At 38.5% G+C, this 19557-nt stretch overlaps 1 protein-coding gene across 2 annotated transcripts in view; it reads right to left on the bottom strand.

Moving 5' to 3' along the window:
• Nucleotides 1-1209: 1209 nt before the first annotated feature.
• LOC306755101 (copine-9-like) overlaps nucleotides 1210-19557 on the bottom strand; it is a 119341-nt gene continuing 100993 nt past the window's right edge. For both annotated transcript variants that reach the window (XM_079239356.1, XM_079239355.1), the window contains 2 exons: nucleotides 17847-17920; nucleotides 1210-3499 (listed from right to left, as the gene is read on the bottom strand). In XM_079239356.1, coding sequence (XP_079095482.1) covers nucleotides 3317-3499; nucleotides 17847-17920 — 257 coding nt within the window. In that variant the 3' untranslated portion in view covers nucleotides 1210-3316. The remainder of the gene's footprint in view (nucleotides 3500-17846; nucleotides 17921-19557) is intronic.

Genomic DNA, 19557 nt, shown 5'->3' with positions numbered 1-19557 from the left:
TTTGTTTTAAAGAACAGCTGTACTGGCTTGACCAGTGTGGTATCAGGTATTGGCTGTGGTATTGGAATACTTAATACCAAGTACAAGTAAACACATAGTATCATGCCAATACCAATACTGATATCGGTATTGGTGCATCCCTATTTTGAACTGTTGTTGAACTTAACTTGCACCTTAATGATTCGGCCATTGCTCTAAAACCAGTGGGCTGTCTGAAAATGCAAAATTATTGGTTGTTTTAATTTAATGCTTTTGGTGAAGAGTACCTTGCAATTATATTTTATTGGTCAGGACATGTGCATCTGTCCTCTTGGCCAGATCATCCTTTGAAAAAAGAAAGAAATCCTTTCCTGTCTTTGGTCTTTTGACTAGGAACCGTAATGGTGCCCCTGGTACTGTGGTCTGGTCGACTCCTGGTGCAGACAGCTCCTGCGATGGCGTTTCCTTACAACCAGGTAGGTGTATGTGGGATGTTTAAGACAAGGGCTGATTAATTTTCTTTGTTGTGGTATATCGTGTAAAACTAGGTTTTAGCCAAAGTGCTTTAAATAAAGTTTGATTTGATCTGATTTGCAGAACTTCAGCGCTCTAGTTAAATGCATTGGAATAATCAGGTTTGTAGGTTTTGCCAGATTTCATATTCAGTTTGACAAAGTTAATCTAAAAGCTGTGTGTGAATAGACTGGAGTTACACACTGGATTCATTTAGTGAAAAGCTAAGACTGTACAGTGGAGATGGGAGGAGGGTCTCACACACACACACACACACACACACAGAATGGAGGCTTCAGGAACAACCGTCAATGGTGGAGCAGTGATTTGATTCTGTGCAGAGCTGCAGCAATAAAGTTGAGGATCACCACCACCTGCCTCACTTTTCACCTCACTTTTTTCCTAAACTGAATTAACTGTTTTTATTTTTCTCCTGGAAGCAGTATAGCTGGTTTCTCGCCCAGACTTTCTTATTAAAACTAAAACATTGTTTGTTTTTAGCCAAGGCTTACGTGTTTGTATCCCAGCTGTCAAGCAGGTACAGCCCTTTCAACAAGATAAAACCAGAAAGACAGCAGTGTGATGAATGCTCAGGGACTTTAAATCATTTATAAGGCAAACATGTCACTATCATATATTTAAGCTTTTTTTTAATCTGTTTGATGAATCACCCAGTTGAAGCTGGAACTCATTTTGAGCATGCAGCACAGCTTGTCAATGAATCACAAATACAATACCCAGATTGTGTGTGTGTGTGTGTGTGTGTGTGAGAGAGAGAGCTGTGTTTCTTTTTCGGTAACTGTACTGCAGTTCATCAAGTTCAGAAGATATAAGTACACACAAACATTTTAAACATCATATCAAAACACATTAAGATAACTTGTTAAAACAGTTAAAGTTCTAATTTCTACAGCATCCTTGTTAGACATGGTTAAAAACCTCAACATGTAATACTGATGTTATTTGAAACACACATGTAAAAGGCTTTTGCAGCTCTAATTTAAGCAAATGAGCGAGAAACACGTACTGTAATGTATATACAATAAAACATTATTCACTTTGATTTTTTTTAAAAATGTTTTTACAGTCAACGGACAGAAATTACATCAGGGTTTTGAGTCTCAGTGTTTTGCAGAAATCGTCCATTTATGAGCCTTTCAATATATCAAAAATACATGTTTCACAGGATTCTGCAAGACACACAGCAGACAAATTTGTTTGGAAATAAATCCACGCATGAAAATATACAGTGACAGGAAAAAAAAAGCATATTTACTTAGATATATTTTTTTTTATCTTTTCTTTTTTTTTTTTGTCAGAGGGGGGAGCCACATCTACTTGACAACTGCGACACATTTATTCTCAAAACATGCAAAAACATGTGACGAAATGAGTTTAGAAAAGTCAATATACTTACACAGCACATAAAACAGCCTTCTAAACCACCACATGACACTCACTGTCAAAGTGACACATTCCACATTAAAGTTTGTCACTTTCTACGCACCGTGTGCTTCTCTGTGATTTGCCTAAAAGCACTAATTTATATGATGACACTCATTATTGGCTGCATGTGCTCACGCATGCGTGTTGTTGGAGACGGTATTGAAATGAACAGCATTCATGCATAATAAAGAGACCCTGCTTAGACAAAGCGTGAGCACTGGGTGGCAGACTTTGCTCACTTTGCACACAGCTCCGCTCTGCCTGGAAATAAAATGTCAAGTAATGGCAGGGGAGAGGAAGGGACATGCATAGGGCAAACATTACACAGGGAGTCAGATATATTGCTTTTCACAGAATGTGCATTTATCCCTTATTAAGATTCCTTCCCCCTAAAAAAATATGCATACAAAGACTCCTTAAACTAAGTTAAAGGCAGCACTAAGCTGGAGCCTCCCCCTTCATATGCTGCCTCCTGCTTCCCCTGTTTTTCTTTCCCTTCTGGCATCAAACAAAACAAATCTCTTGATGCTCCGTTTCCCACATCCTTCAGCATCTCTGTCTGTTTTCTCCACTCTCTTGCCCCTGCCCCCCCTCCTTTCTTCCCTTAACTCCCTCCCTCTAGCGCTTTTCCTTCCTCCCTCCTCCTCTCTGCAGGGCAGCTGGAGAGACTGGCATTTCTCTGACAGCAGGGGGGGAATCTGCACCCAGCCTCGGCCCATGCTGGGCAAAGTGAGGGTGGGTGTGGCGTTGACAGAAGTGTGTGTGCATGTGTTTCTAGTGCTGTAGCTGATAACATGAGGCCTGCACTACTCTGCTGCCTTCATATAAGCAGGTCTGGGTGTTTTAAACTGGATTAATTGGGAGTATGAATCACTCCATGCGGTGGTGGTCAATTAATCCAATTTATAACAGTGAAACATAACATATAATATCACCTCTGCTTGCTTTAAGATACTTTACTATTTTAAATAATTAACCTGGAATTAAAGTCCACATCATGCACTAAAAATGACTCCTAACACATCCCACTAATGTCAACTCCAGCTGTGGACAGTTGTGGAAACATGTTGTGCAAAATAGGTTGGGGGGAATGAGCAAACAAAAAGAAAAGTCATCTTTAAATGATCAAATGTCAGCAAGGAGAGGATGGTCAAGGTTCACGGTCAGCGCTCTGTTGTCACAGAAGAGGAACATATGAGTTAGAGCATCAGGTGTGCTCTTATCACCGGTGATAAGGGAAAGAAGGGCAAGTGGCAGGTCCAGGTTTTCGTTCCTATGAGGGGGACAAATAACTGCAAGAGAGGCGAGCGAAGATAAGCAGACAGGAGCAAACAGCAGGAAGAGAGTCAAGACGGACTGACGGACAGCATGTTCGGGTTCAGATGTGGTGGAGCAGCTCAGGTAGCGGGGAGGAGGAAAGGGCCGGTCGCGGTTCAATTCCTCGGCTCTTCATAAAAGACAGCAGCTGGTCGGGGATCTCGGCGAGAACATCCTTTGCCAGTCGGGCCATGCTGAGGACCTGGTTGCCAGATCTGTCAATGTAGTCTCTGAATGGAACAAACTAGAAAGAAGGAAAAAAAATAAATACATCAGACACACTGACTGTGGACGAATATTAAAACAGAGAGTCAGTACAGTATACTGTGATCCAAATTGTTATGTATTTGCTTTGTAAATGAGTTGTATGAATTGCAAAGAGAGTTCAGATGCCATTAACAGGAGATCGGGGGCTTCCTGGAGCCCATCGTGGTGAAATCCCCTTAGAAGGTTGCTTTGGAGGCAAAAGATGGACCAGACCTTTTTTAGTTTACTATTTTAATGTTTATTTCTTCTCAGGCATATGTTTTGCACCACTGCCAGATCATGCCTGTATATTTTACATCACATTCACTGCTTCATGCTTGACTCGGTGTGTGATGGGAAAGGGTGCTGCAAGGAGGGGAGATGTTTGACTCCACCTGTGATGGGCTTTAAACTGCTGCCTCTGAAGCATTAATTAAGTACTACCACGAGGATGAGTGACATCTCCAATTTTCTGTGAAAGAATCCTAATAGATAACCTCTGATCAGTTGGAGTATTTATGACTCTAAGCTGCATGCTTGAAAGTAGATCTGCGCATCGAGCGTCACGGCAGGAGGAGGAGATGTTCTATTTAACCTGGTCATACAGGGATGCTCACTTTTGAAATGGGGAAAGACAGCTTGAGATGGGCTCGTTTACTGTTTTATGATTAATTCAGTCTTTTTTTTTCATCTTCTTGGAGGATAAGTGATGCTAAAATGAACGTGTAAATCTATTCAAGTAACAACTCTGTACAAGATGTGAGAATAAGACAGGTAAAGTCAAAAGGTATCTCCTCTTTCCAAACAGGAACAATGAATAGATGATTTTATTTCTCATTTCACATAATGGGAGTCTAGCTAGTCATTTCTTTAGTTAGTAACTGGGAATATACTGTAATAATACTTGTGGATTCCCTCAATGATCAGTCCTTGGACGTCTTCCATTCAACTTAAATAAATGCAGCCTTTTGATAAAATACTGCAGAATTAGAACATCAACTATCACAGTTATGTAGACTAAACTTTATGTGTCTTTGTCGCCAGACGACTGCAGTCCAATGGACTTACTGTGTGAACATTAGCAGCTAGTAAACACCTGGATGAGAGAGAATTTTTGACAATTAAATGAAGACAAAAGTTAGATTAACCCTTTATCAGGCAAGTGACTATTTTTGATCACTTTTGTTTTCTTTCATTTTCCGCATAAAACATTTTTTTTTTTTAAATGTAACAACAGGATGGAGGTCTTGGTTCATACCAGGAGGACAATTTTAGGTTAAAATGTCTCATTTTAAGGTATTTCATTGAGTACCCTGTAAAGGGTTCATTTGTTTGGTAGCAAAGACAACAGGGTCAGTGTTACAGCAAGAGGATTATGTTAGTATTAATGAAGCTACGCCAGCTAACTATTTAAACTTTCACATTCCTAGAACTACAGGCAGAGGAGGAGGTGTTGCAGCTATCTTTAAGTCAGAATTTTTAATTAATCCTAAACCCAAAACTAACTATAAAACCTTTGAATTCCTGACATTAAATTTATCTCATCCAAAATGGAATTCAGAGAAACCGCTCCTTTTAGCATTAGTGTATCGCCCACCTGGACCTTACTCTGAGTTTCTGACCGAATTCTCTGATCTCTTGTCTGAGTTAGTGCTGACTACTGATAAAGTCATTGTACTAGGTGATTTTAATATTCATGTTGATGATGAAAATGATAGTTTAAACATTTCCTTTAGCTCTATTCTAAACTCAATTGGGTTTTCACAAAATGTCAATGGAGCCACTCACTCTCATGGTCCTACTCTTGATCTTGTTCTAACATATGGTATTGAGACTGATAAGCTCAAAGTATTTTCTCAAAACCCTGTCTTGTCCGATCACTTCTTATTAACCTTTGAATTCACTTTATTTGATTACTCACTGACCAAAAATAAATTCTACTATAGTAGATGTTTATCAGACAATAATATTACAAAATTTAAACAATCAATTGAATCAATTTTTTCACATCTACCATGTGTTAGCATGACTGCGAGTCCCCCTTTAAGCCTTACTCCTGCTCAGATTGATCAACATGCTGATACTATAACAGCTTCAATGCGTACAACCTTGGATAATGTTGCTCCCCTAAAGAAGAAGAAATTAGGTAAGATTATGAAGGCTCCCTGGTTTAATTCCCAGCTTCGAGCTCTAAAACAGGCATCAAGGCGTTTGGAAAACAGATGGCGTTCATCAGGACTAGAGGAGTCTCACTTAACCTGGAAAGAAAGTTTAATTGTATACAAAAAAGCCTTACGTACAGCAAGAACAGCTTATTATTCATCATTGATAGAGGAAAACAAAAACAACCCTCGGTTTCTTTTCAGCACTGTAGCTAGGCCTACTAGGAGCCGGAGCGCTGTGGAGCCATGTATTCCTTTCTCACTTAGCTGTGATGATTTCATGTATTTTTTCAGGAATAAAATTGACACTATTAGAGATCAAATTCACAATACTCTTCCTTCTACCTATAATGTTGAGCCTGTTGTGGTCTCCGAAGCATCCTTAGAACCAGGATCTGACTTGTGTCTAAATAGTTTCTGTCCTGTCCAACCCTCTGAATTAACTAAAATAATAGCTTCATCTAAACCATCCACCTGTATCTTAGACCCTCTCCCAACGAGCCTCTTTAAGGACATTTTCCCTTTAATTAATACATCACTACTAAATCTTATCAATATGTCTTTAGTGACAGGATATGTACCACAATCATTTAAAACTGCTGTAATCAAGCCTTTACTTAAAAAGCAATCTCTGGATCCAGAGGTGATAGCAAATTATAGACCTATATCTAACCTCCCGTTTATCTCCAAAATTCTGGAGAAAATAGTTTCCGCTCAGCTACATGCCCACCTGAGCAGAAATAATTTATGCGAGGAGTTTCAGTCAGGATTTAGAGCTCATCATAGCACTGAGACGGCATTGGTGAAAGTTACTAATGACCTTCTTATGGCCTCAGACAAAGGACTTCTGTCCATACTTATCTTGCTTGATCTTAGTGCTGCATTTGATACAGTCGATCATAACATTCTGTTACAAAGACTAGAACAGGTGATTGGAATTACAGGTACAGCGTTAAGCTGGTTTAAATCATATTTATCTGATAGACTTCAGTTCGTTCATGTAAATGACAAGTCCTCCTCCCAAACTACAGTAAGTCATGGAGTTCCTCAAGGTTCTGTACTTGGACCAATACTCTTCACGCTATATATGCTCCCTTTAGGCAAAATTATTAGACAGCATGGAATAAACTTTCATTGTTATGCAGATGATACTCAACTATACTTATCCTTTAAACCAGATGAAACAAATCAGCCCAATAGGCTACAAAATTGTCTCATAGACATAAAGACTTGGATGTCTAGAAATTTTCTCCTCTTAAACTCAGATAAGACTGAAATAATTCTCGTTGGATCTGAAAAACTCAGAGCTAAATTTTCCGGTTTTGTAATGAACCTGGATGGCATTACTTTAGCTTCCAGTGCTACAGTGAGAAACCTTGGAGTAATATTTGACCCTGACCTGTCCTTTGGTCCACATATTAAGCAGGTTACTAAAACAGGCTTCTTTCATTTACGTAATATAGCCAAAATTAGGGACATTCTGTTTCAGAGTGATGCAGAAAAACTGGTTCACGCTTTTGTTACTTCGAGACTAGATTACTGTAACTCTCTATTACTGGGCTGTCCTAAATATGCCCTGAAAAGCCTTCAGCTGATCCAGAATTCTGCAGCCAGAGTCCTGACCAGAACCAGCAGGAGAGATCATATTTCTCCAGTTTTAGCTTCTCTTCATTGGCTGCCTGTTGGATCTAGAATAGAATTTAAAATCCTTCTCCTTACATATAAAGCCCTCCACAACCAGGCACCACTATATATCAAAGACCTCATTGTTCCTTATATACCAAGCAGAGTACTTCGTTCGCAGACTGCAGGCTTACTTGTGGTTCCTAGAGTCTCAAAGAGCCGAGCAGGAGGCAGAGCCTTTGGTTATGAGGCCCATCTCTTATGGAATAAGCTCCCAGTTAGTGTTAGGGAAGCAGACACCCTCCCCACCTTTAAGACTAGGCTGAAGACTTATCTTTTTGATAAGTCCTATAGCTAGGGATGGTTAGCATCCCTTAGTTATGCTGCTATAGGTTTAGACTGCTGAGGGACATTTCCTGATACACTGAGCTTCTTTCTTTTTCTCTTTATCTCTTTCTTTTACCCCCCCATAACAGTGTTGCATCATTAACATGTATGTCTCCTGTCTCAGCAGGTCTCCCTGGCCGGGATTAGCAGTTCCTGTTATCTGTTGTCTTTCTGTCCTCTTCCCCCCACACAGCAGAGGCAGATGGCTGCCTGTCCTGAGCCGGGTTCTGCCGGAGGTTTCCTTCCTGTTAAAAGGGAGTTTTTTCCTTCCCACTGTTGCCAGTGTGCTTGCTCAGGATGGGAGATTGAGTTGGACTCAACTCAATCTGTTGGTTTCCTTATATAGGCTTTTATGAATTGGCCTTCATTATGTTTTCCCCTCTGTCTGTAAAGCGTCTTGAGATGGCATTGCCGTGATTTGACGCTATATAAATAAAGTTGAATTGAATTGAATTGTTGGTAAATGCCTCGAGACTTGGGTTTTTAAAATCACTGACTTTCTGCAGCCACATAAAGGAAATAACTATGACAGCTTTTATAAACTCCAAAACATTAACAGAATTAAAAGTTTAATCTCCCAGTAAGACCAGGAGAAACTCCTCCATGCATTCATTCTCCAGCTGACTGGATCACTGGAACAGTCTTTTAACAGGACTTCTTAAAAAGAGCATTAAAGATCTGCAGCTCATCCAGATGCTGCTGCTAGAGCTTTAACTAGAATGAATTAACTAGAATGAAGAGTAGCTGAACACATCAAACCAATTTTAAAAACTTTACACTGGTTTCCAGTCAGTCACAGGATAGATTTTAAAACCCTGCTGATTGTTTACAATCCCATTATGGTTTAGGCACAGAATCCATCTGTGGTATGTTCAGAGAATATAAACCAAGAGGAGCTCTTAGATCCAAAGACTCAGGTCAACTAGTCCTGACCAGAGTCCAGACTAAACATGGAGAAGCGGCATGAAGCTGTTATTAGGGGTGGGAAAATCAAATTGAAAAATCAAGATTTTATTTTATCAATTTAAAAAAAAAAAAAAAAAAAAGAAAATCAATTTTCTTTTTTAAAAGATCGATTTTTTCCCCCAAATAAATAAAAATAATCTATAATGAAATTTTAGTCATTTTTTATTGTTTTATTGATCTTTTTACTTGTCTTCTTGGGCATTATAGCAGCAGAATGATGATCTGGCTACTGTGTTGTTTTTTTCCTAATTGAAATCAAGAAAAACGATGAGCAAAAAAATAAATAAATAAATAAATAAAAATCAGCAAAATCAAATAATTTTGAGAATCACAATTTAAATTGAATCGGCACCCAAAAAAATCAGAATTGAATCAAATCGAGACACAAGCATATTGTCACAGCCCTGGCTGTTATACTGTAAACAGCTAGGGCTGTTTAATTTCCAGTGCACTTTTAAATCCAGGTTAAAAACATCTCTATTCTCATGCGCCTATGCATTAAATCTACACAGTAACTTCTAACTAATCTTGCGTTTAATCATTTTCATTTAATTTATGATTTAACAATGATTTTTGCTTTGTGTTTCTGCCTTTTATGCTTCATTACACCATCTGCCATGCTTTTCATGTTTTATATAAAGCATTTTAAATAATTCTGAACATAAGAAGTGCCATACAAATAAACTCACCTTGCCTTACTACAAGTAAATTGCTACAGGAACATTTTTTATTCTTTTCAATGCTGGGAAATAAATTACCTGGTCACATTGCTTCTATTTGTTCTATTGATAAAATACAATGGATGGAAATTACTTATGGATTGTGACAATTCTTTGCTCTGAATGTAAAATGTTTGCATAATGAAGAAAAAATCTGGGATAGAAGAAAACATGCATCAGTGGTTCTTTTATCAGCATCCTAGCAATCTGAATCATAATAGAACAGAATTGATGAGGTGCCTGAAGATCCCCACCACTGCTACACACTATACAACTGTTGCACAGCCCCAATCAACCACCTGCTATTTATTCAGTGATTGCGGGTGCGTTGTGCTAGTTGGAGCTAATGTAGCCTCACACAGAGATGAGATGACTGGCTTTTCCCTTTCTTTTGTTTGTTTAGCAAATTTTAAACTTGGCATTTTTATGAATCTGAAGGATTGAGGAATATTTTCCTATATCTTATAAAATCTCTAACAAAAAATGGCGGTGCTTAAAAATATTGATGTTGTTGAAATGTTGGCTTAAAGTCAGCTTTTACTGTAATTTAATTAGTAGTCATTTAAATTTAATGTGACTTTATTGAAACACTCCCAACAGTTGATGTGACCAATCTGTAAAACATCTGTATCTGAATGTCAAAAAGGAAGGCAAAAGACTTCGGTGCCTGATTGGATTTCAGTAATAAATGCCACTTCATTTTTTAATCTTGTACAGCAAAAAAAAAAAAAAAAAAAAAAATGTTTACTGCATTTACATCTTTTTAATTTAAAATGAAAAAAATCCAATTATGGTAATTTTATGTTTATTTTATCCATCTATTTAATATTGGATAGGATTGTTAACACAAAAGTAGATTTATTAATTTATTTAAATTTTATTTTCTCACAGTTCTTTGAAGTAATTTTATGATCAATGTTTTGTGATTTTTCTGGGGTACATCTAGAGCTACTTGGAGAATGGAAAAACATTACAAAAATAAACATCATTGTGGACATTTTATCCATTTAAGCACATTTCTCCTCAGAGTCAGGCTGTTATTTTGGTTGTATAAATGCATATAGTAATTTCTTTTATGAGAAAATGTCCCTGCATAGGTCTGTCATGAGGCTAATTTTAGTAGTGAAAAACAATGTGTGCTTAGAAATTAACTCCAAACAGAATGATTGATATATATTTTGTAATATCTGTTATAGAAAAAAAAGGGGGAATGCACAATGTTAAATTATTAAAAGAGGTAACGGGTCTGAATCAACGCTGAGGTTTTCATGAAGGAATGGTATACACTGTTATGTAAACATGCTTGAAAGTGGCTTTATGTCAGTCTACCAAATCATCCCACCATAAAAAAAACCACCTGCCTGCACAATACAGAGAAAACGTTGCATCGCTGCATTATCACCATGTACATACCTAGTATTGCAGTTCTTCTGTCTTGAAATAAGAAATGTGTCTAGACTGCAACTCAAATTATCATTGTAATATTAAATAATCATATTGATATATTTTTCTAATATTGCTCAGCCCTTCATAAATTGTTGAAAGAGATATACAATGAGGTATTATTTGATTAAAATAATTGTAAATAGCATCATGTGTGTTGCTAGATGCATGTAAAGGCGATAACCTTAATCAGATAAGCAATCCCAAAAATACACAATGAAGCTCTGAAGCTTCATCAATGACTTTTTTTCTCTTTTATTTTCTATGTTTTAACCATGAACCTCAGTTGGGGTCAGTTTTACTTTCCATCAACACATTTTTTTTTTTTTCTTGATAGAACTGTAGCGTTGAGTGACATCACTGTGGAAAACCTGAGGATCTGTCTCCACATCAGGCCATGCACTGACATTATTGTCAGAGCTAAAATGCTTTCTCTTATAATAAACAGCCAGCGCTGCTTCAACGAAGTGACGGTAAATCCTAATATCCCTCCTCTCACTATCTGGACAACGTGCATTTGTCATTGTAAGTGCTCATTTATCATCATACCCTACTCTGCACGCTGACAGGCCAGTCTTCAATCCTATCCTCATATTTAATAGGACATTTTTAACAGGAGCAAATATCTTCCTGTTTATATTGTTGCGTCTCCAAAGATGCTCTCCATAAGAACGGCAGTCAAATTTCCTTTTCTGCAGGTGGGTTACTGCTTCCTTTTGATAAAAATAGGTTCATCTTCAAGATTCATCTTTTCTTCACAATAAAAAATATTTTAATTTCTGTTGATTTTACAAATGATAACAGATAAAGTGTCTTTAAGGGGAGACAAAAAAGACCTTATTCTTTCACTTTCAAGTAATTTTCCCATGACTATGAATAAAAATATATGTTTTTTTTATAAATATGTAATTACAAGTGTTCATGAGAGTTTCATCTATAATACATTAAAAGCTGAGGGAGGAGTCATTAAAGATGCACATCTCTGTTGTTAGTTGATGAAAAATAAATGTTGGGGGATCCAGTCTTTGAAGAAAAAACTTGTGACAAAGACACAATTCCCAGAACTCAAGTGACATCTTAGGATGTCTGACCATCCTAAAACCCAAAACTATTTAGCTTCATTTAATTCACGAACTTTATTGGTAGTTTAGTGGTTTAGTGATTTCTAAAGCTGCCAGTCAAACCGATGACAAAGAAAACACTTGCACTGTTTGTTTAACAACCTCTCTTGTTGCTCCAGAACCAATATGGCAGCAATCAGAAGCAAAAAGACGACAAAAAAGAAAAAAAAAAAAAAAAAAAAAAGACATGAAGATCAGTAGATGAAATATTTAAAAAAGTATTAACCCATGACTTTCTGCAGATCTATACTAATGTTTACACTGCAGTAGCATACTTAAGGAATGTGTTGAATTAGCAGTAATGACACCAGAGGGAGAGGCAGTGGCTCAGGTGGTAGAACAGCTTGTCTTTGGACCTGATGGCTGGCGGTTTGAGTCCTGCTCCCCTACACTACCCCATGTCAAAATGTTCTCTGAGGGCCGGTCTCAAGCCTGGATAAATGCAGAAATTTGCGTTAGAAAGGGCATCCGGCGTAAAACCGGTGCCACCTGAGCGATGATTCGCTGTGGCGACCCATTCAGTAGGGTCATAACTTTTAGTGACAAATAATATGACATTATGAGTAACGTCTTTTATGATTTTTTTTATTTTTTATTTAAATGTATTTATTGATTTGTTTTGTTTAAGATTGTCACTTTAAAGTCATTCATTCATTATCCTAACCGCTTAGTCTGATGAAGGGTAGCAGGGAAGCTGGAGCCTGTCCCAGCAGTCTTTGAGCGAAAGGGAGGGTACACCCTGGACAGCTCGCCAGTCCATCGCAGTCACTTCAAAGAAACACTATCAAATTTTGGTAGATTTTTGTGTTGAGGCACCGCTTAGCAACAACTGATTTGGCATCCATCTTGTATTCCATCTCTGTTCTGACCTCTCTGCAGCTAGTAAAAGTCAGTCTGACGTTGACTCTTGTCTTATATCTAGCACAGTCACTTTCTCTCTTCCTTCACTTCCTTCGATGACGCTGTTGTGGGTTTCGTTGCTTGAAGTTACTTGATGCCCCAGATCAGAAAAAGACAGTGTAAAGTGTTGCTTCTCAGCCCTGGGTTGCTGCAGGGCAATAACTGCTCCAGAAATCAAGAGAATAAATGTCAACATGCCATTAAAACGAGTTAGAAGCACAGAATAACGTAGTCACAAAGTTATGTTGTGTTCACAAACACTTGGCTTTTAACTTTGGCTCCTATTGATAACTACTTTGTGTTCGGAAATTTGCTGTTGAGCTTTTAGTCTGTGAAATATCTCTTAATTTCCCCAGGCTGGTTTAGATGCTCTGCGATGGACTGGTGTCCTGTCCAGGGTTTACCCCGCCTCTCGCCCAAAGATTGCCGGGATAGGCTCCAGCTCTCCCACAACCCTTAATCGGACTAAGTGGTTCGGAAAATGAATGAATGAATAAATGAATGAATCATTTAGATGCTGTGCTGCTGGCAATAGCTGCTGGTGATTCTGGCATGTTTTAACAACTGTTATGATGTTTAACAATCTCCCAACAGGGAAGTTGTTTAGATGTTGGACTAACTTACACAACCTTTAATTTGCTTGGAGACCCAAATCTGTCAAGCTGAAGAGGAGACATTCAGGATGCAAAATGGAGAGCAAGGGGTAGGAAGTTAAAAGCATTTCTTCCTGTGATCATCACGACAAAAGTAAAACCAAAATAGGCAAATTTATACAGCTGACAAGAACACAGGTATTTAGGAAACGGAGTTTTACGTGCTGCACCAACACTTAGCTAAATCCCCTCTATGTCAGCTTGTCTCTCCAGACAGGTAGACAGCGTTTCCATTACACCTGGAATAGCTCAAAAACTAAATATCGCAATGAAAAAATGTTAATGGAAACACCTGCATTTCGAAAAAAATATCTCGAAAAAAGATTTAGCCACCATGAGGTGGTTTTTAAGATGTTTTGATATAGAAACAGATCACAGAAGTGTAATGGAAACACTTTAGTCGTATTTGTGTGTCCTTGGACGTGACGTGAGGGGTCATAGCCAGTTCATTTCCAGTAAAGATGGATATGGAGCAAATGAAAAGGAATTTCAGAGTTTTATAAAAAAAAAAAAATTAAGGGAGAAAAGCTTTGAAAAGTTGTAGAAATTCTCCGGAGCAACTAGAAAACCTCAAAATAACGCTACTGGCTACCTTGCAGCTGCAAGTCTTGTAAAATGTCCCGAGACGGACAATATTTTAAAAGAACTGAGGCTTATGCGCTAAACACAGTTCAATGGAAACAACTGCAAATCGCAACTGTTGTTTGTCAAAACTTACAAATATTGCTTTTATTTAACAAAAAAAAAATGCCATGGAAACGCAGCCAGAGACTGCAGACAGAGTGGTAACAACAAAGGAGCCGGAGCGCTTTGAAAAGACAGGTGGTGTAAACCTGGTTATCGTCCTTTGAACAATTTTCTCACAGGTACATTTCTACTTTCTACTTTCCAACAGCTTGTCATCTTGTTCTTCACTCTCAGTTGAATTATTTTGTCATCTATTCCATCTATTTGGAAGACAATGCAGATGATTACAGACTTCAGGGGAAAAAGTAAAGTCTCCTTGCCTATATTCATTCAGATGCAGCTGTTAAAGTACTTGGGTACAAGTACCTGGGAACTGACCTCTGAAGCCCATGTGGACTTATTTTGTAATTAGGCTTCTCAGTTACGCTGGAAGCTTCATAGTTTTAATGTGGGTTTTACTTCCATTAGGATGTTTTGTTCTTCTTTCATCGGGTCCTCATTAGCCTTTAACTTTAGCTGTTAGTTTGGCTTTTTACCAAGTAAAATTAGAAATAAACTGTGGGGGATTGTCAGGGTGTGCAGTAAAAGAGCTGGCATCGCCTTAAATAACAATACTGATCTGCACAAAGTGAGGTCAAGGTGAAAAGCCAGACTGATCCTGTCAGATTCAGACCAGGTTAAGTAGCTTCCTTCCAGACGGAAATACCTGATGCGGATGTATAAAACTGATAATCAATGAGATTAGTTCAGTCCTGCACCAAAGGTTTTTTTAAATGACCTGTTTTGAAATGTTGTGTTTTTTGTTTTAATTATACATGTTCTACTAGCTGTAATAGACCCCAGAGGATTGTAACGGTGTGTTCAGACCAAGCGCGTTTTGAGCGGCAGGTTTCCATGTAAAGTCTATGGGGGCGTCGAGCTTTCTCTCGTCGCGTCTTGAGCGTCGACATTCTGCACGGAACATGCCGAAAATTTAAGAAGTTTGTTAAGCTCGTCAAAACCCAGAGACGGAAAATCTGTACTTTGGCCGCTCGACACGGGGCGTCAACCAATCAGAGCAATCAGCTCGCAGCTCCTGGAGGATTCCTGTGGTGAACCCAGACATGGGGCTGAGATGCCATTACTCCGTGCAATATTTAGGATAACCATTCCTTGCTAAAAAGCTGAATGTTACTGATTTGGCAACGTAGCATGATATGTTGCCTAGCAACGCTTTGTTTTGGGGGGTGGCGGCTCTCTGCTGAGTGCGGTTCTTGTTGCATTAACAGTGACTATCACTGCCCTACGACATCGTTCTCTAGCTTTATTTATTAAATAAAACCATGCCATCGCTCTACTGAATCCGCCATCATTCAGACTGACTGGAAGAAAAGCTCCGCCCTTCCCTTCTCTCTTTTCCGCCGCGTTTGCCACTCGCTCCAGACAAGCAGCAAACACGGCAGGAGCGTCAGGAGCGTTTTGGGCGTTGGACACAAAAGTGGCAGTTTAGTGACCAGCGTCGAGTGTTCAGCATTTTGAGCGTTTTTGATGTTCAAATACGTTTGGTCTGAACACACCGTAACAGTTCTTGAACATTCATTTTCTTATGTTGATCTGAACTTGGGTCACGGCCATAACAGGTTCAGGATGGCGACCAAGGCAAAAAGCAACATACAATCCATCACGGTGAGTCCTGGGTCTTTCCTGGAGTCTTCTTTTATTTGAAAGTGCCTTGAAAACCTCCAAAGAGAGGTGGTCAGGCATCCTAATCAAATGTCTGATCCACGTCTAGTGAATCCCTTCATATTCAAAAGAAAAGCAGCTCCATGCAAAGCTCCCTCCACATGTACATCATACCCAGCTACCTTCCAAAAGAAGATGATTTTAGCCACCTCTATCCACAACCTTATCCTTCTGGTCACTGCCTTAATCTCATAACTATAACTGAGTGTTGGAATGAAGAAAGGACAGTAAAATATTTTACAATTACGTTATTAAGAATTTTGACATTCAACTAAGAACTCTTGTCTCCACAGCAGTTGCCACAATGATGTCTTCAATACTAGTGGAAAAGCCCAAATCTGACCCATAACCCATGAACACAATCATGAGATAATTAAACTCCTCTGAGGCAAAGACAAATTCCAAACCCAGAAAAGAGCCCTCCAGTCTTTCCCAGTTGAGAACCACAGCCTCAGACGTAAGCCTGTTACATACTTGGTGAAAAGCAAGAACTATGGTCGCATTCTCAGGGCCACAGGAACAAAATGATGTCATTTTGTTCTCTGCCCAATTTTTGGGAGTTCTTGCAATTTGAGTTCAACAATCCAGCTGAGCAGAACTTTATTTTTGGAGCCTCTTCTTGCAGGGCTCCCTCTTGCAGTTATTCCCACCTCATCGCAGACAAAGACTCTCATGGAATAATGGGACCTAAACAAAACATTTTCTTTGTTCCTGCTGCTCTGAGAACAAGAACAAAGATTCTGCTTCTTGCAAAGTCTGCGTCAAGCCTTAGAGAGACTAACTTCTCTTCAGCTGCGAACCAACCCGACATGTGCTGAAGATCATGGTCTGAGGAAACCAACAAAACCACATCATCTGCTAAAAGCAGTGATGCACCCCTGGGGTCACCAAACCAGACCCCCCTGCCCCGTTCCCTTGAACTGCACCACTACACACATTTATTAACTGAATTATTTTCTCTCAATAATTTTCACTTCCGTAATATAATTTCCCTTCAGGGTCTAATAAAGTCTGATTTAATTCTCTTTCAATTCAAATCAATTTGTGGAGTGGAGCCATGTGCATGCCTGAGCAGCTGACTGGATACAACCGACTGATTAAAACCTCCCATTCCTATGTGTTCAATGTGCAGTGCTTAATTAACCCTGCAGGTGCCATAAGATATATATATATATATATATATATATATATATATATATATATATATATATATATATATATATATATATATATATATATGTGTGTATACATATATATGTACATGTATATGTGTACATATATATGTATATATATATATGTGTATATATATACATATATACATATCTTATGGCACTTGCAGGGTTAATTAAGCACTGCTTATTATATATATGACACATACACACACACACACACACACACACACACACATATATATATATATATATATATATATATATATATATATATATATATATATATATATATATATATATATATATATATATATATATATATAAATATACAGATATGTATAATAGGAAGGAGAGAGAGAGAGAACGAGCTTGGAAACCAATACCTTACTCAGTTTCACAGAGGAATAAAACATATTCGTGCTGTGATCATTAAAACATACCAACAATAACTGAGAAATGTCACTGACTATTGACTGGCCCCACGGCAGAAGATAACTATATGAGCAACAGTGTACATCGAATAAATACAGTATGATAAATACAGTTGAGTGGATGACGCATAACATTCTTAAATCTCCCCGGAAATATTTTTTTTTTATCTGTGTGGATCAGTTAAAGCAGAATCATTGTGTTGTACACCAGAGCAAGACCCTTACATACCCCTGCTCAGCTTCTCCGCATGCATAGGTCCCCAGTGTGTGTTTGAGTAGGCTATGTGTTATAAATGTGAGCCATACCCCCTCCAGGCAAAAGTGTAATCTGCGAATTCAAATAGAATCATGACAAATACCTGAACAATGTCTCTCTCAGCAAGACGTCCTCTGGAGGATACTCTCACCTCGTCTCCATCCAGCTCCTCCATCGCTAAAAAGACAGAAAGTGAAAGAGAAAATAACTCATTACTGGGGCCACTTAGGGGACTATATAAAATGAGCTGCAAGATGTTCTTTAGTAAATTAGTAGCATAATTGCTGAAGAGGAGCTCTTTTTGAGGACCAAGAACCAGCACTCCAGAACCCTTCACACAGATTTTCTTTATTCTGAAAGCAATAATGAAGCATAATAATACAGGTCAGAGAATGAATAGAAATTTTGACCACTCATGAGGAAACTAAATAGTCCGACTGGAGCTATAGGAGGGCTTTCACACAGACCGCTCCACAAAAACTAAATTAGAAAAAGTGCTCGCCTCAAAATAGCACCTAGCTTCACTTGTGGCTCTCAGGGGTCTTTGAAAACAGCACATGTATAAAAATGTTTATGTTGCATTTAGCAAGAGACAAAAAACAACTTGTGTGTGTGCCGTTGCCATAGAGAAATATGGAAAATATTCAAGGACAAGTTTTAGAAAGTGACATGCTAAGAGCACGCATGGTTAAAAATGCTGAGCACAGACTTGAGCCAGAGCAAACAACCTAAAGGGGCAATCAGGGTGAGCACTTCACACACTGTCAAGCTCTAAGCCAGTTTGACCATGTGACCTCTAAACATGCTCCGGTGCTTTCACAACCAATCCACTATTCGATTGCCTAAACAAGCAGAAAATGATAGGCCATCTAACCCAATGATGAGGTATTAAGTCGTTTCACTCTCCTGAGCAGTAACAGATTGCTGACACACACACACACACACACACAGTTCCAACTGCAAAGCAATTCATTGATCTACAGGCTGCAAGACCCCCGTGGACTTTGCCTTTTCCTCAACAGTTCTTTCTGAAGTGGGAGCCAAAAAACCGTTGAACCCTTTATGACCCAGTTGATGTGGTGGTTTGCTCTTTCACTGCCATTAACTCAGGTAAAAGTCAAGGCTGGTGTTAAATGATTTCCCTCTGGTTAAACCGCGAATATTTGTGTCTTGCAAAAGTCAAGGTTGCTGAATGTAATGCAACTAGCTGACTGACAACCCGCAAAAACTTCAAAACACTTTTCCTTGTCTTGTAAAAACTGATTCTGATTAGCATAAAATATTAATCTTTTATAATCTTTTTATGAGCTGTAGCTCGGGCTTAAAGATGCATTTTGGATCAGATACTGTTTTGTTTTCATGGTATTGTGTTGCATTTCCTTTTCTTTTTGTTTTGTCATTATAATTAATAACCTTCCCCATAAGTAAATAATATCTCTATTTTTCTGTTATTTATTAAGAATGACAAATTATACTCCTGTCTCTGTTAGAGCCGTTGTTTTTTTTTTCCAGTTCTCAGCACTAATGCTGCGGACGGAAGCTGATCATAAGATGAGATGTCTCAGAGAGCACCCCTAATCAAGGGTTATTATTATAAATGCAGAGGATACAAAGGAAATATGGCACTTACATATGCTTCGTAATACTTTGGTGCAGTCCAGTTTGAGCCTTTATGCCCATGTGCTATGCTACCTTTCCAATTCGCCATCACCAATCCTACCCCTGCTTTAATTGAAATAATGGAGTTGAAACCCTTATTTTAAGGATATTTTGGTGATACCATTCATAGTGTTTAAAGTGCAGTTTTAGAAAAC

The sequence above is a fragment of the Telmatherina bonti genome (genome assembly GCF_933228915.1).
Source record: "Telmatherina bonti genome assembly, chromosome: 4".
Taxonomy (NCBI): domain Eukaryota; kingdom Metazoa; phylum Chordata; class Actinopteri; order Atheriniformes; family Telmatherinidae; genus Telmatherina; species Telmatherina bonti.
The sequence above is the reverse complement of the archived record's forward strand: the minus strand, read 5'-3'. Positions and strand labels throughout refer to the sequence as shown.